The 17530-nt window shown below is 46.1% G+C and overlaps 1 protein-coding gene across 3 annotated transcripts in view; it reads left to right on the top strand.

The window, feature by feature from the left end:
• The window catches only part of LOC147107691 (E3 ubiquitin-protein ligase DZIP3-like), a 184962-nt gene that overhangs the window by 161998 nt on the left and 5434 nt on the right, over positions 1–17530 (top strand). For all 3 annotated transcript variants that reach the window (XM_086006917.1, XM_086006916.1, XM_086006915.1), the window contains exons 23-24: positions 12502–12601; positions 13953–14048. In XM_086006917.1, coding sequence (XP_085863043.1) covers positions 12502–12601; positions 13953–14048 — 196 coding nt within the window. The remainder of the gene's footprint in view (positions 1–12501; positions 12602–13952; positions 14049–17530) is intronic.

Genomic DNA, 17530 nt, shown 5'->3' with positions numbered 1-17530 from the left:
TTAACAAACAAAAATAAAAAAATCAAGAAATGTGCAGTATAACTGGGTACTCACCTACAGAATGTTGTGTTAAATGGATGGTGGAAGATGCTTGATTAAGTACAGTAATGCCAGTTGAGGGTAATCCATAACTCTTTAATTACTTAACAGTAAAACAAAACTTATAAACGACTGTACACTGTAGTTTTCGGGGTGAGAATTTTGCCGGTTATTAGAGAGTTCCGGCTCTTGAGATGCCGGTTAAATGAAAGTTTCCTGTATTCTAGATAACACCTAACCATGGTCTCATACAAGGACAGTATAGTGCTTTTTGTTTTGTATTGGATTATCCCAACAATACATCCTAATACTCTATTTGTTTTTGTTATTGCAGCACTAACTTGAGCCTTAAGGGATTCATGTACTTAACGCCTAGGATACTTGCCCACTCAACAGTCTTAAACTCTGAACCCTGCATGGTATACACATGTTGGTGTTAGCCTTACCCACGTGCATAATGCTATATGCATATTAAGTAGCATTTGCCAGCCACGGGCCCATTCCCCCATTGTGTCTTATTCTAATTGTTTTTTTCTCACCTAAGGTCCTAGTCTCCATCTAAATCTTTGTATCATCTGCAAACTTGCAGACAATTCCCTCAATGCCTTTGACTAAGTCATTAATAAAGATTGTAAAGAGCAACGTTCCCAGCACTGATCTGTGCAGGTCTCCACTAGTAACCAACCCCTACACTGAGCCACTGCCATTAATAACAATTTTCTGTCTCTGCGAATGCAACCAATTTTTTATCCAACCTATGATCTGCCCACCAATCCAATCGTATTCTACCTTATTTTGTAAGTGTGTGGCATGTTGTCGGAAGCTTTTTGAAAATGTAATTATATGATGTTAACCGGGCTACCTACATCCACCTACCTAATAACTTGCTCAAAAAATTCAACCAATCCTCAAAATTTTTTCCAGAAGCCATGTTGAGAGTCTCTAATAACCACTTTTCTGTCAATACACCCATATAGAGTATCTCTAATCATCCCTTCTAGCAACTTTCCTACAACCGAATTTAAGCTAACAGGTCTGTAATTTCCTGGTTCTGCCTTGCTGCCCTTTTTGAATACTGGCACCATATGGGTCTCCCTCCAGTCCAAGGGAACAATCCCAGGCCTAGAAATTCGGTTGGTTGCGCCAGCGATTAGCGCCTAAAGAGCCCGAGATTTGGGGCGTTACCCAATTTTCAGACGTGCGCAGTGATCCTAGCGCATCCTGCCATATTGAGTAGCCTGTTAGCGCCGGTGCTAAGTCTTTGCGCCCGCTCGCGGGCGCAGCCAGATAATGACGTCATTTCATTGTGCAACGCCTTTTTGGCGCCCCGTACCGGAAATTCGGTGGCGCCCCCCTCCGTTCCGCCTGGTGCTATTAGTGACAGTTGGATGGAACGTTACCAGGTCCTTCTCGGACTCGGGGGGCGCTCTTTAAAGGGGACAGCACTAGTATAAAAGCGGCAGCCATTTGGCCTGGCCATACTGCTCGCTGCTGGAGAGAGTTGCAGACCTTCAGTTACACAGACTTGTTCTTATTGAGCCAGAGGAGCCTTGGGACCTTCAGCCCTGTCCAGAACAGTTGGATCCAGAAAGCTGACTGCGTCTTACTCGTCGGCCAGAATAATGGGAGCTGCTTTGGAGGGGAACGTCATCCTGGCTGAACAACTGGCAAGGGCACAGAGATGGAGGGAGAGAGGGCCGGGATTGGCCAGAAGGAGGAGGGCCAATGGACGTCGCCAAATCCGACCATACGCTGCCAGGGTTTTCAGGCAGCAGGTCTCCTACCTTACCATGTCGGAGGAGCAGTGTCTGCGAAGGCTCAGATTTGGTAAGGATGTTGTCATTGAGCTGTGCCACCTGCTTGCTGAGGATCTGCAGCCGCGGATACGGTGCAGGACCTCTCTGTCGGTGGCCGTGAAAGTCACTGTTGCGCTCAACTTTTACGCCAGCGGATTGTTTCAGGCAGCAGCTGGGGACATATCAAATATCTCTCAATTTGCGGTGCATTGCTGCATCCGGCAAGTGACAGCTGCCCTCTACAAAAGGAGGCGCGATTTAATCACCTTCCCTGTGACCCTGGAGAAGCAGGGGGAGCGCGCACAGGGCTTCGCGGCTATTGCGGACTTCCCCATGGTGCAGGGGGCCATTGATTGCACACACTTGGCTTTGCGGGTGCCATTACAGAATCCGGAGGAGTTCCGTAACCGAAAGGGGTTCCACTCCCTTAATGTGCAGCTGGTCTGTGATCACCGGTAGATGATCATGGCGGTGAACGCACAATTCCCTGGCAGCAGCCATGACGCGTTCATCCTGCGGCAGACCTCAGTGGCTGACCTTTTTGAGGCCCCGGCTCACCCACGAGGCTGGCTTCTGGGCGACAAGGGCTATCCTCTCTGCCCATGGCTCATGACCCCGCTCCGTTTGCCCAGCACCCCGGCAGAAGAGCATTACAATAACAGCCATCAGGCCACCAGGAACATTGTGGAGCACACAATTGGTGTGCTGAAGCAACGTTTCCGTTGTCTAGACCATTCGGGGGGCGCCCTGCAGTACTCGCCGGAGCATGTGGCGCGCATCGTTGTTGTCTGCTGCATTCTCCACAACCTGGCCATTCGACCCTCAAGGTTCAGCAGAGCAGGCGGACGAGGAGGAGGAGCATGCGGGCGAGGAGGATCAGGAGGAGGAGGAGGAAGATGGGAGGGCTCCAGAAACTGGAAGGGCCGTTCATCAGAGGCTCATAAGGACTCGGTTCTAGGCCCCTCGGACGGAATGGTGGCTGTGAATCGAACAGCGCCCTCCGGTTCGCTGTAAGCCTATGAAAGCCTCGATGATTGTAGATAGTGTACAGCTCGATTGTAAATAAAAAGTTTTCTTTATTTTCAAACAAGTGCTTCCTTTCAGCATGACAATGTAATGGTAACAGAAATCATAACTAACAAACTAACAGATAACTGTCTGGCAACCCGGCGAAACTAACCAAACCATAACAAACAAACACAGCAGGTGTGGACGGCCTTAAATCCGGAAAAAGAGATGTCTTAGCACCTCCCTCTACTGGTGACCCCTTGATGGAGACCGACTTCTCTTACGAGGCTGGACCCTTCCCTCCCTGCAGCTCCTCCGTAATTGGACCCCAGTGGCTGCGTCAAGGCTGGGGGACGCCTGCTGAGTGTCTGGAAGCACTGAAGCCCCTGAGGGACGGCCTGGACGACCTCTAGGCTTGGAGGTCCCGCAAGCAGGCTGCTCCAACTGGGCATGTCTGCTAGCAGTCTGCCGCGCAGGTGGTGGCAGCTGCTCTGCTGACGTGCCAGCGGTGGCATCAGGACTGCTCACATGCAGAGAGAGGACACCTGCACCGTGGTCGGCCGAAACACTAGCACTCTGACGGGGCCGCACAGGATCATACGCCACAATCGACTGCTCCACAGATTCATGGCCTGCTGTGGTGCTGCAAGGGCCTGGGGTGATCCTGCCTGATGCAGCTAGGGTGGCAGCAGAGAGTGTTCGCGTGGCCTCAATTTGCGTGTGGACGAGGCCAGCAAGTGACTGCGTGGCAGCAGTGAGGACCTGCGTGGCAGGTGCCAGTGCTTCGGATAAGCCATGAACAGTCCTTTCCACTGCTTCGGACAAGGCCGGAACACTCCTTTCCACTGCCTCGGACAAGGCATGGACAGACATTTCAACTGCCTCGGACAAGCCCTGGACAGACGTTTCCACTGCCTCGGACAAGCCCTGGACAGACCTTTCCACTGCATCGGACAAGCCCTGGACAGACCTTTCCATTGCTGGGCCGAAGCCCTGGACAAACCTTTCCATTGCTGGGCCGAAGCCCTTGACAGTCCTTTCCATTGCTGCCCCAAAGTCCAGCACACTCTTTGCCAGTGTGTCGATCGACTCAGGCATCCTCCCCACTGCAGCCATCAGCTCAGTGTGCCTGAGCCGGGCCTGGGCGCTCATCTCGGCAAGGCTACGCACCTCCTCTGCACTCTGTGCAGCAGTCATGGTGGCCTGCCTCGTCCTCCGGGGAGACGGCCCCCGAGCATCCCTATCCCCCGCGCGTTGCTGCAGGCCGCTGATTCCTGCAACTGGCTCCTCATCAGAGCCCCCCCCCTCCCCTCAAGGGAACTACTATCCCCAGTCTCCAGATGTGGTGGCTCCCCTGAGGCTGGCACGGATGGTCCAGCTTCCTCCTGGCCGTCGCCTCCGGAGGCACTGGCACTGGCAGCTTGAGGGGCCGGCTCCCAAGCTGGTGATGCAGCATCTGAAAGCAGGGAGGTTGAAGAGTGGCTTTGGCAAAAGGACAGTTTGGCAGCAAGGGATGCAACAGTGCGGCAATGCTATGACATGGCTCCACATTGAGAAAGCATGCTGGCGAGGGAAACAACTGGAAGGTGACAGCTGTAATAGTAGAGAATCTTACCATCGCTGTGGAAAATGAGGTCGGCAGCTGCAGTGGCGACAGGACCACTCAGACGTCCTCCCACAATCTGGTGGACTCTCTCCTCGAGATCCGTCAGAGGCTCCAGTTGAGGACAGCCTCCTCCGGTGCGAAGCTGCTCCTTGCGGTTTCTCGCCAGCTTGGCCTGCAGGGCAAAGGACAGGAAGTGATGTTACATGATGCCCTGAATGATGATCTCATGCCCCCCATGGTGGAACAGCCCTTACATGATGCCCTGGGTTATCATCTCATGCCCCCCATGGTGGACCAGCCCTTACATGATGCCCTGAGTCAAATGTGCATGTGTGTGACCAGAAAGGGCCATGGGTGCTTGCTGACCGATGGCCAGTGGGGCATAGCACACCCTGTAGCCATAAAGTCAGGTGCTAATGGAGGGATGCATAAGTTTACATTAACTCCACTCACCCTCACGACCCGAGTGAGGTCATAAGAACATAAGAACATAAGAAATAGGAGCAGGAGTAGGCCAATCGGCCCCTCGAGCCTGCTCCGCCATTCAATAAGATTATGGCTGATCTGATCCTAACCGCCAATCCACTATCACAGAACCATCTCCTGAATCTAACAGAATTAGACACACGAAATAGGAGCAGGATCAGGCTACACGGCCCCTGGGCCCGCTCCGCTACCCACAGGGTCATGACCGATCCGAACCTAGACTCATGTCCAAATTCCTGCCCGCTCCCCGTAACCCTTAATTCCCTTTACTTCTAGGAAACTGTCTATTTCTGTTTTAAATTTATGTAATGATGTAGCTTCTACAGCTTTTTGGGGCAGCATATTCCATGGACCTACCACCCTCTGAGTGAAGTAGTTCCTCCTCATCTCAGTTTTGAAAGAGCAGCCCCTTATTCTAAGACTATGCCCCCTAGTTCTAGTTTCACCCATCACCGGGAACATCTTCCCTGCATCCACCCGATCCAACCCCTTCACAATCTTATATGTTTCAATAAGATCGCCTCTCATTCTTCTGAACTCCAATGAGTAGAGTCCCAATCTACTCAACCTCTCCTCATATGTCCATCCCCTCATCCCCGGGATTAACCGAGTGAACCTTCTTTGTACTGACTCGAGAGCAAGTATGTCCTTTCTTAAGTATGGACACCAAAACTGTACGCAGTATTCCAGGTGCGGTCTCACCAATACCTTGTACAACTGAAGCAATACCTCCCTATTTTTATATTCTATCCCCCTAGCAATGAAAGCCAACATTCCATTGGCCTTCTTAATCACTTGCTGCACCTGCATACTAACCTTTTGAGTTTCGTGCACCAGGACCCCCAGATCCCTTTGTACTTCAGTACTTTCCAGTTTCTTGCCATTAAGATAATAACTTGCTCTACGATTTTTCCTGCCAAAGTGCATAACCTCACACTTTCCAGTATTGTATTCCATCTGCCAAATCTCTGCCCACTTACTTAGCCTGTCTATGTCCCCTTGAAGGTTTTTTATGTCCTCCCCACTCACTACTTTCCCCCCCATCTTAGTATCGTCTGCAAACTTTGATATGTTACACTCGGTCCCCTCCTCCAAATCGTTAATATAGATTGTAAAGAGTTGGGGACCCAGCACTGACCCCTGCGGAACACCACTAGTTACTGATTGCCAGTCTGAGAATGAACCATTTATCCCAACTCTCTGCCTTCTGTTAGATAGCCAATCCTCTATCCATGCCAGAATATTACCCCCAATCCCGTGATTTTTTATCTTAAGCAATAATCTTTTGTGTGGCACCTTGTCAAATGCCTTTTGGAAGTCTAAATACACTACGTCCACTGGTTCCCCTTTATCCACCCTATACGTTACTTCCTCAAAGAACTCCAGCAAATTTGTCAAACATGACTTCCCCTTCATAAAACCATGCTGACTTTGTCCTATTAAATTATGATTATCCAAATGTCCTGTTACTGTCTCCTTAATAATGGACTCCAAAATTTTACCTACTACAGATGTTAGGCTAACCGGTCTATAGTTTCCAGCCTTCTGTCTACTGCCCTTTTTAAATAAGGGTGTTACATTAGCAGTTTTCCAGTCTGCCGGGACCTTTGCCGAGTCCAGGGAGTTTTGGAAAATTATTACCAATGCATCCACAATCCCTGCCGCCACTTCCCTCAAGACCCTAGGATGTAAGCCATCAGGTCCAGGTGATTTATCCGCCTTGAGTCCCATTATTTTACCGAGTACCACTTCCTTAGTGATTTTGATCGTGTTTAGCTCCTCCCCCCCTTTAGCCCCCTGTTTGTCCAGTGTTGGGATATTCTTAGTGTCTTCTACTGTAAAGACTGATGTAAAATATTCATTCAGTGTTTTTGCCATCTCCATATTTCCCACTATTAATTTCCCGGTCTCATCCTCTAAGGGACCAACATTTACTTTAGCCACCCTTTTTCTTTTTATATAACTATAAAAACTCTTACTATCTGTTTTTATATTTTTTGCTAATTTACTTTCATAATCTATCTTCCCTTTCTTAATCAATCTTTTTGTTATTTTTTGCTGTCTTTTAAAGTTTTCCCAATCCTCTATCCTCCCACTAGATTTGGCTACCTTATATGCCCTTGTTTTTAGTCGAATACTATCCTTAATTTCTTTACTTAGCCACAGATGGCTGTCTTTTCTTTTACACCCTTTTCTTCTCAGTGGAATATATATTTTTTGGAAGTTGTAAAATAACTCCTTAAATGTACACCACTGATCATGTATCGTCTTACCCTTTAATCTATTTTCCCAATCCACTCTACTCAATTCCGCTCTCATACCTTCATAGTCTCCTTTATTCAAGCTTAGCATGCTTGTTTGAGATCCAACCTCCTCACCCTCTAATTGAATATGGAATTCAACCATGCTATGGTCACTCATTCCAAGGGGATCCTTTACTAGGACATTTTTAATTAATCCTGTCTCGTTACACAGGACCAGATCTAAGGTTGCCTGCCCCCTGGTCGGTTCAGTTACATACTGCTCAAGAAACCCATCCCTAATACACTCAATGAACTCATCCTCAAGGCAGCCCTGCCCAATTTGATTTGTCCAATTAATATGATAGTTAAAATCCCCCATAATTATAGATGTTCCCTTATTACAAGCCTCAACTATTTCCTGATTGATACTCCGTCCAACAGAGTTGCCACAGCTCGGAGGCCTATAGACTACGCCCACTAGTGTTTTTTTCCCCTTATTATTCCTTACCTCCACCCAAACTGTTTCATTGTCCTGATCTTTTGACCCAATATCATTTCTCTGTATTACAGTGATTCCTTCCTTTATTAACATAGCCACCCCACCTCCCCTTCCTTCCTGCCTGTCCTTCCTGATCGTTAAATAACCTGGTATGTTTAATTCCCAGGCATTGTCACCCTGCAGCCATGTTTCTGTAATGGCCACAAGATCATACCCATATGTAGTTATTTGTGCCATTAACTCATCTATTTTGTTACGAATGCTACGTGCATTCAGATAGAGAACTTTCAAAGATGTTTTGTGACACTTAGTTCCTGCTTTTGCCCTTTTTATTTCTTTACCTTTTACTCCATACCTTCTGCCCCTTCCTGACACGCTCTGGTTTTTAATTTCCCCACTGCTACCTAAGTCTATGACCTTCTCTGTTGTCATTTTTATTATTTGCTCTCTAGGAACCTCCCCCCCACTAGTTAGTTTAAAGCCCTCTCTACAGCCCTAGTTATATGATCCGCCAGGACTCTAGTCCCAGCACTGGCCAAGTGAAGCCCGTCCCAACGGAACAGCTCCCTCCTGCCCCAGTACTGGTGCCAGTGTCCCAGGAAGCAAAACCCATTTCTCCCACACCAGTCTTTGAGCCACGCATTTAACGCTCTAATTTTATTTGTCCTAGCCAAATTCGCTCGTGGCTCAGGTAATAATCCAGATATTACCCTTGTGGTTCTGCTTTTTAATTTGGCCCCTAGCTGCTCAAACTCCCTCAGCAGAACCTCCTTCCTTGTCCTATCTATGTCGTTGGTACCAAATGGATCCTCCCCCTCCCACTCCAAGTTTCTCTCCAGTCCAGAGGAGATGTCCTTAACCCTGGCACCGGGCAGGCAACACAGCCTTCGGTACTCTCTCTCTCGGCTGCAGAGAACTCTATCTATCCCCCTAACGATAATATCCCCTACCACTACAACATTTCTTTTAACTCCCCCCACTCGAATGGCCCCCCGCTCCACGGTGCTGTGGCCAGGTTGCTCATCCTCCCCGCAGTCCCTGTTCCCATCCTCACAGGGAGTAAGAGCCTCGAACCTGTTGGACAAGTGCAAGGGCTGCGGCTCCTCCAACACTACCTCCTGGATCCCCGTACCTGCCTCACTTCTAGTCACACCATCCTGACCCTGGCCACGGACTACATCTGAATTAATTAATCTAATTGGTGTGACTACCTCCTGATACACAGAGTCCAGGTAACTCTCCCCCTCCCTGATGTGTCTCAGTATTTGAAGCTCGGACTCCAGCTCTTCAACACGGAGCCGGAATTTCTTCCTGCACTACACAGGGCTCCTGGTCGCCATGCTGCTGGAGTTGACCCTCTGAGAAACATCCCTCCAAGCTCGTCGGTAGTGGTTATGATTAGGCCTCCTGCCATTGACGGGGTAGAGGACATCTCGCCGGCGCTCCACTGCGGCCACCAATTCCTCCAGAGACTCATTGGTGAAGCGCTCTGCTCTCTGCCTCACTCTCTCCATATGCTCCAAGTTTTTTGCGCCAGAGAAGGGCCTGCGCCGATTTGCAGGCCTACAAGGCGCAGAGTGTGGATGCTGGAGCTGCCTGACCCACCCCTTTAAGGGCTGGCCGGCGCCTGGAAGCCTCGTGGTCATGGGTAATTGAGAGCACCTGCGCTGCGGCTGGACACCCCAATATTGGGCTGCGCCGGTATGTTAGCGCCTTAGGTGCCCCGTGTAACGCCCAAACTCACGCCTCAATCACCTTTGGGGCGCTGCAACCCAATATCGCACGAGGTGTCGATAAGTTTCGTCTGGCTATAAAATTTGCGCTCCGCCAATTCTAACGCCCCAAGCGGGGCTATACCCAATTTCTAGGCCCCAGACTCTAACCAACTGTTAAATATATGAACAAGGATCTCACTGAACACAGCTCCCATTTCTTTGAGCACCTTTGTGTGAATGTCAACAGGACCAACAGTCCAATTTATTATATCCACATCCATTTTGACACATTCAACTTTAGAGTCATCTATACACTGCATTATCGGTAACTGAATATCGTCTACTGATGCAAAGTAGTCATTTAAAACCTCTGCTGTATTCTGGGAGTTCGCCGTCATCTGCCCTGAGGAATCCTTCAACAGCCCTGTGCAGTCATTAATGACCCTTTGATCTGACATAGCTGAAAAAGATTTGACTATTGCTACTGCAGTTATCCACTTCTTCTGCAGTTAAGTTTTAGCTGCTCTGATAGCAGCTTTTGTTGCCTTCAACTGTTCTTCTGAGAACTATTTTCTTTTAGTATATAAAGGTATTGATTTGCCATTGCACTTGACCAGTTAATCACTTTGGTTTTGTTTTACTGTATGCCCTTTTAATTCTGGGGACATACATGAATCTCTTTTTTGCATCTGAATGGTTTTAAAGGTATTCATTTTTTCTTTTGTGTTGGTAAGTTCCCCACCTGGTAGGGTTGCCCAATTGACCCGATTCAAGTCCACTGCCATCTTTGCAAATCTAGTTCTCTTAAAATCTGAAACTAGCATAACATTTTTGTCAACTTCAGTTGAATCTAATGATATTGTGGTCACTGTTACACAGGCATTTGATACTTGCCTTGGAGGTGGTGCAACGAAGGTTCACTCGATTGATTCCAGGGATGAGAGGGCTGTCCTGTGATGAGAGATTGTGTAGATTGAGCCTATACTCTCTGGAGTTTAGAAGAATGAGAGGTGATCTTATTGAAACACACAAGATTCTGAAGGGGATTGACAGGGTAGATGCTGAGAGGTTGTTTCCCCTGGCTGGAGTGTCTAGAACTAGGGGGCATAGTCTCAGGATAAGGGGTACGCCATTTAAGACTGAGATGAGGAGGAATTTCTTCACTCAGAGGGTTGTGAATCTTTGGAATTTTCTGCCCCAGAGGGCTGTGGATGCTGAGTCTTTGAGTATATTCAAGGCTGAGATCGATAGATTTTTGGACTCTAGGGGAATCAAGGGATATGGAGATCGGGTGGGAAAGTGGAGTTGAGGTCGATGATCAGCCATGATCTTATTGAATGGCGGAGCAGGTTCGAGGGGCCGAATGGCCTACTCCTGCTCTTATTTCTTACTGCATCAGAGTTTCTACTAAGAACTAAATCAAGTACCTGATTATCCCTAATTTCCTCACTAACGTGTTAGGAAACAATAATTTTTGATATCTACAAATCTGTCAGCTGCCCTGCCCTCAATATTAGGCGGCTCACCAATGGACCGACAAAGCCCTAGGGAAATTAAAATCTCCCATTCTAAAGACATTTCCTGATTTAGATGGCTGAAAGTAGCAGCTTCTATTTTCTTTTGACTTTACCATCCATTATATAAGAGACAAAAAACAAGATAAATCAGCTTTATTTGCTTCTAAGTATGTCTACACCTTTAAAGACATCAGTGAGTAAATATGAGGTAATATTGCTGTTGGAGGCATTATGCCTGTCCCTGGAAGAATAAAATATAGTTTCTGGGCTCGGATGGCATAATGACTCAGCACTGATGTTTCATCTCTGGGATCTCGGTTCAAGTCCAACAATTGGTATGAGTCGTGTTTCTCTGTCAGCTGTGAGGGTGCAAAGTGAAAGAATTTAGATGGTCTTGCCTAGTTGTTAGCTTGCTTAACCACAACATAAATTGCTACCAAATTAACAGTGCTACTCAGAAAAGGCCATAATGATATCTGGTGTGGGAAGAGACAATTATCACACTGACGTGGTAGGAGCTTAGATACTTAAATTAGATGCTATGGCCTAGAAATTTGGCCGCAGTGTCCGTTTTTCGGGCGCTAAACAGCCTTCTAAACTTCCACTATGGCGAGCAGAAAGCGCAAGCTGGAAGTGCGCATTGCCATATTAGTAAAGGCCAAAAAATTGCCCATGCCTGAAATAGGTGCCATGCCTTTTCAATAAGGGGCCTATTGCCTGTTTTGAGGTCACCACTGTAAGATTGGTTTACCCCGAGGCAGTTGGTTCTGGCTACATTCAAAAACCAGGTCCACCTGCAGCCTAACAGGCGGTCCTTAAAGCCATGGTCTTAAAATAAACTTAGCTGAATATGGAGTTCACAGAATCACAGAAACCCCACAGTGCAGATAGAGGCCATTTCGGCCCATCGAGCCTGCACCGACACATATCCCACCCGATCCCCGTAACCCCTACACCAACACATATCCCACCCTATCCTCGTAACCCCACGTATTTAATCCCCCTAACACTAAGGGTCAATTTATCATAGCCAATCAACCTAACTCGCACATCTTTGGACTGTGGGAGGAAACCGGAGCACCCGGAGGAAACCCACGCAAACACGGGGAGAATGTGCAAACTCCACACAGACAGTCGCCCGAGGCCGGATTCGAACCCGGGTCCCTGGCGCTGTGAGGCAACAGTGCTAACCACTATGCCACCGTTGGTGGAGTAGGAGTATTCCTTCTGACCCCAAATGCGGGGCGTTGCTGGCCACTGCTTCCCGCCTCTTTTCCCCCTACCCCGAACACCGCAGCTACCTACCACCCCCCCCCCACCACCACCCCCAATTGTCCCCCTTCATCGCTTACCCGAGGACCGCTGCTGATGTTGCACCTGCCCGATCTTCAATCCCACTTCACCAGTGAACTGCAAGTTACTGTCTGCAGCGTGCCAGCTCGATGGTAATGATGCCTGAGGCCCAATATCGAGTGAACCTTGGGACTCACCATTCAGGCACAGGGATAGTTCCCAGCGCAAAATGGGCACGTCTGAATGTCTAGACCATTATTTGTATAACATTGTGTGATTGTATACAATTTTTCTTCCAGGTCAGAATTAAGCAGTTTTGTTGATCAAGGACAAATTGAACAGGAATTGTGGATCGGTGTGGAGAATCAAAAAGCCTCTAAGCAGTTTGTGCAACAGCAGGTATAAAGTAAAATCAAGATATTGATTATGTTTCTATAATATGGTTACAATGTATTGTAAATCAGTTATTTCAGTATTCTGATTAGGTGACTAACTAATACAGGTAGACTACCCTTTATCCGAACTTCCGAAAACCGAATCCCTCTAAAAACCGAAGGTTTTTTCGTTCAGCGTAAGTCGTGCGCACGACCCCCCGCCGACCCCCCCCCCCCGCCGGCCCCGACCCCCGCGGACCCCCCACCCCCCCCCCCCCCCCGCGGACCCCCGCCGGCCCCGACCCCCGCAGACTTACGCTGAGCGTCAGCGTAAGTCGTGCGCACGACACCCCCGCCGACCCACCTTCCGAAATCCGAAATTCTCCGAAAACCGAAACACGGCTGGTCCCGAGGTTTTCGGATAAAGGATAGTCTACCTGTATTTCACTATTTTAAACACACTTTGGATCATACAGTCAATGGGTTTAAAAATTAATAATAAAAAAAGGAAGGTCTTCAGGGTGATGAAGGCTCAGGAGTAAGTGCATCACACGGTATGATGCTGCCTCTTACACAACACTAAGGTCATTAGTCTGTGCTGCTTTAGCTGATCTCTGGGAAACACCAGCAGAGAGACTGCGTTTGGCCTCAGTGCCCCTAGTAGGGAGAGGGGAAAATCAGCCAGGATCCCTGCTGCTGATTGCTGTCCGGTGACCCCCAACTCGAAAGTGCACATGTTCACATCAGGTGAGGATGGCATTGGGTTTACCCCATGGTAAAATAGTCTTTCAGCAATTTTTGGAGTCTATGGGGTAGAAATTTATTTTGGGCGGCAGTGCAAGATGGGTGGTATCGCATCCACCATCTGTTATATGACCTGCACGATATTCAGTTCCGTTGACTTCAGTAGAACTGAATATCTGGCGGGATGTATAACAGGCGGGCCATGCCTATACTGTCCATTTTGCACTAACGCCCAAGACTATATGTGAATAATGGCCACTTTGGCAAATTACTGGAGGACTGTCTGTCCCTATTAAGTTGTGCTTCAGTTTGAACACTGTCTTTAGAAGAGATGGGGAGTAAAATAAGAGAAAACTGGGGGAGGAAAGAGGAATAAAGGAATATAAAATCCTTGTCCTTGATTACTTCACACAATATGTCTGCATGCCATCCCTAGCCATTAAGTGAGTTCTATTCCTGATGATTAGCCCCTCACATCAAGGGCAGCACAAATATCTAAGTGTGTCCCAAAGCAGTTCTAGCCCAGATCCAGAATTAAAACTTGAACTGCATGTAGCCTGAATTTCAAACTGTTGAAGCCTAAAATTCAAAACATTTTAATCCATATTAATTTTATGTTTTTGTCCTCTTAGAGTATTGAGGAAGACCCTTGCGTCATTTGCCATGAGGAATTAGTTCCCCCAAAAGATTGCTATGAGCTGGAATGTAAACATATTTTCCACAAAAAGGTAGGTGTGCTTTTATAGCAGTTTCTCTATTGTACAACTGTTGTGGTTTTGTTGAGCACTGATTGTTACCTTGGCCTAGAAATTTGAACCTTTAGCGCTGGCTGTTGAGGCCAGTTTTGAAGAAAAAATGGCAGCCGCCTCACTTCCACCCACTTCCAGCGCGGAACGCGGCGGTCACCATATTGGACAGGTCAGCAGCGCTGCCGTTGCCTGCACTCGGCGCAAGTGTTTTAATTACCAGGAGCGTGGCATCAATCGGCATGCAATTCCGAATTGACACGCTCTGCGATTTTGGACGTCGCCGCTCCTATTGCCGCCCTCTCCAAAGCATGCCCATGCTTGTTGACAGCTCGTAGAGCCGGGAGAAAGTGGCGGTGAGCTATAAACCGTACAGTAAACAGCTGCTGAGATAACTGTTAACTATGGAGAGCTCAGACTATGTAATTGGAGTGAAAACTGCTTTCAATGAGATGCATCAAATCTCCCACCTGGCCATTCAAACATTACAGGTGGTAAATACTTTTAAAATAAACTAAAAGTTGTAAGAATGTCAGGAAAAAAAATCAAAGCTGCTATTACTTAAATTTTATACATTGGGGTTTTCTAGTTTAGGAACTGATAAAATAATATGCAAAGTTTTGAAGTCTGTTTTTAAAAGGCCAAGAATTAAGGAAAAGTTAACACCATATTCTCACCAAGAGTTCTTCAAAAGTCATGTTAAAAATTTAATTGAACTCTCTTCTGCATGATTTACACCAGTAAACTTGTGACCAAGAGGTTCATGTATCTTTTTTTTAATTTATTTCAATTCACATTTACCGTGCTACTTTTAAATAAGTTACATCTAAATAACTGACTTCAATTGCCTTTCAGTTTAGTGCAAAAAATTCTTTAATATGATCCAGATCAAGCTGGCGTTTTTTTGTTGTTGCTTAATTTATTTTTTTGATCTTTTCATCAAGAAAATTCTGATGAACCTGCTAAACAAAGAAATAATAAGATTTACAGATTTTTTTTTTTGTTCTTATTAAAAATATATATAGGTGCCTATACAGTTCCTATTCAACCATAATCCTAAAATAAGCTTGGAAGAACAGTTTGAAATTTCCATAGTACATGTCTTGTGATCATTGCCCTACTTTAACAAATTTAGCAAGTGGCCAGTACTCACTTGCATCCTTGCCACTTTTTCAGCATCTCTCTTCCATACAATGGCACTACTTCCTTTATATTGCACTCCGTTCATTAAATTTTCTGCGCTCGGCTTATATTTTGGGCATAATCTCAGGATTTCTCACGCAACAGCTTAAGGACATCTATGCCGGGCTTTCACTTAGAAATGTACTGTTAATACGGTGACTGCCCGAGAATGCCGCACCAATCCTTTAGACGCAACCTTCGGCCTCCTGCTGATGTTACCGCCGGAAAGAGCACATTGCACAGAAGCTTCTGCGCTCCGCTCATTTAAATCAGCGGGCAGCACCAAAATACCTGCTGCCTCGGCGCTCTTTTTGCGGGCGGCCGTTAGCACTGCCCGTTTTCGGGCTTAATCGAATTTCTAGACCCTAGACTTTTCAAAGCTTGAAGAACTGTAATAGAAGTTAAAGGAACATGCTTACTTAATTTATACTTATATCAAAAATTCGAAGATGGATATAACTACCTCCTCCGAGACATCCTGGACCAAGTGCTAATGTAGTTTGTCACTGGTATAAGTACATGAAGTTCTCATTGTTCCACCTCAGATCATACCACAAAGCACATAATTGTAAATTACTACTGTTGCTACTCAAATAGGTAACAGTTCAGCCTGCTGGGCGATTATTCAGTGTATCATGCACAGCTGGGCGATCTAGAATTGTTTTCTAGTGTCTGTTTGTAGACAGGTATGCTTTCACAAATTGTTTCTGTCCCACTGTATGTACGATTGACAGCATTGCATGCATAGACTTTTGAACATGAATTTGTTAAAGTTAGAAATTTTGTGCGGCCAGTAGAATTTGTTACAGTTTAGATTGTATCACAAGTTTAAAATGTACTGTTCACTCAAAGACTAAGCAACTACAGAAGAATTCTCTGGGAAGGACTTTGAATTCTAAAGTACTTTACCTCCAAACATTATAAAACATTTGTTTGTTCAACCCAGCTATATACTGTAGTGCTTAAATAGCACAAATGAGCACTACCCTACTGAGCACTCTGGCCAATGTCAGGTCTCTCTTAATTCATATGTTAACCAAACATATGTTTACACCACTGCTAATTTAGAAGTAGTATTGTTAGTTAAATATCCACAGTTTAAAAATAAATCTTAAAATTAGAAAAGTGATTGATGGAAGTAATTGGCCTCCAACTCGGAAAATAAGGAATCCAGTTAATAAAGTTTAACTTAATTAAAATCAAAAACTATGCCAGTACAAATGCACAACTTGGCCAATTAATCATAATCTGTTGTGCGCAATACCATGGTAAATTTTGTCTGCGCTAACTTTATTATCTTGAAATGTGCTATCTCCAGCAATCCACCATTCAAGCATCGTTCAATCGTCATATCAAAGGCAGGTTATATCCCCCAAAGAGCTCAATAATCCGCACCACTTTTATTTTTCTGCTTGTGTACTCAGTTTTCAGAACGAATGTCCAGGGGAAATAGGAACAGAGTGCCCTTCAATCAAACTAGGTCCCCATTTAAAGATATAAATGTCCTCCAGCCAGGATTAAAAGTTTGCCCATTTAAATGACCATTAAATGTTTTTGTTACTCGAGCAGTACAAGTCTTGCATGATGGCAGTCACAGTCACTTGGGTAAAGTGACAAAATTGAAGGGGAAAAAGGTAAACGGCCTGCTTCAGATCGCTACTCAGTGGCCTTGTTGGAAAGTGTATGTGTGCGATATTGGATGAGAGCAGGATTGGGCTGACCTATAATGCCCTTACCATTGTCTTCTGACTCTTGCTGTCCAGGCTCACAACTGAAAATGGCCACTTCGCCAAAATCCACAGAACTGAGTCAGCATCTTCAGGAGAAGTGGGGTTGGGGATTTCAAAAATAAATGCAATTGAAACACTGCTAATTGAAACAGCAGGAAGAATTGGTTTACAAAACAATTGTTGTAACAATTTTTTTAATAAATTTTGGTGACTCAGTTGAGGGATAAACCCAAAATTATTTTGTATGAATATAGATATAGCTATGGCCATCTTAAAGTTAATTAAAGTAAAATTAGCACTGGCCAACATTCTCCAAAAAGTTATGACTACACCTCTGCCTCAGGTGTAATCCTTATTAAACCTAAATCATCCATTCATGAAGGCATTTATTTTTCCTGCGCCCTTACAATAAGTTAATATTTATTGCTTGATTGTACTTTTTTGTGCCATGTTGAGTATGAGCTAGCTCACAAGTTATGAAACACCCTCTTGCAGACTATCTATGATATCTATCTACATAAATATTTTGATAGCATCTGTCCCACTTAAAAT

This window comes from Somniosus microcephalus, chromosome 14, assembly GCF_052327205.1.
Source record: "Somniosus microcephalus isolate GS21.2 chromosome 14, FLI_Smic_1.0, whole genome shotgun sequence".
In the NCBI taxonomy this organism is placed as follows: Eukaryota; Metazoa; Chordata; class Chondrichthyes; order Squaliformes; family Somniosidae; genus Somniosus; species Somniosus microcephalus.
Note: the sequence above shows the minus strand (reverse complement) of the source record. Positions and strands in the feature narration are given on the sequence as shown.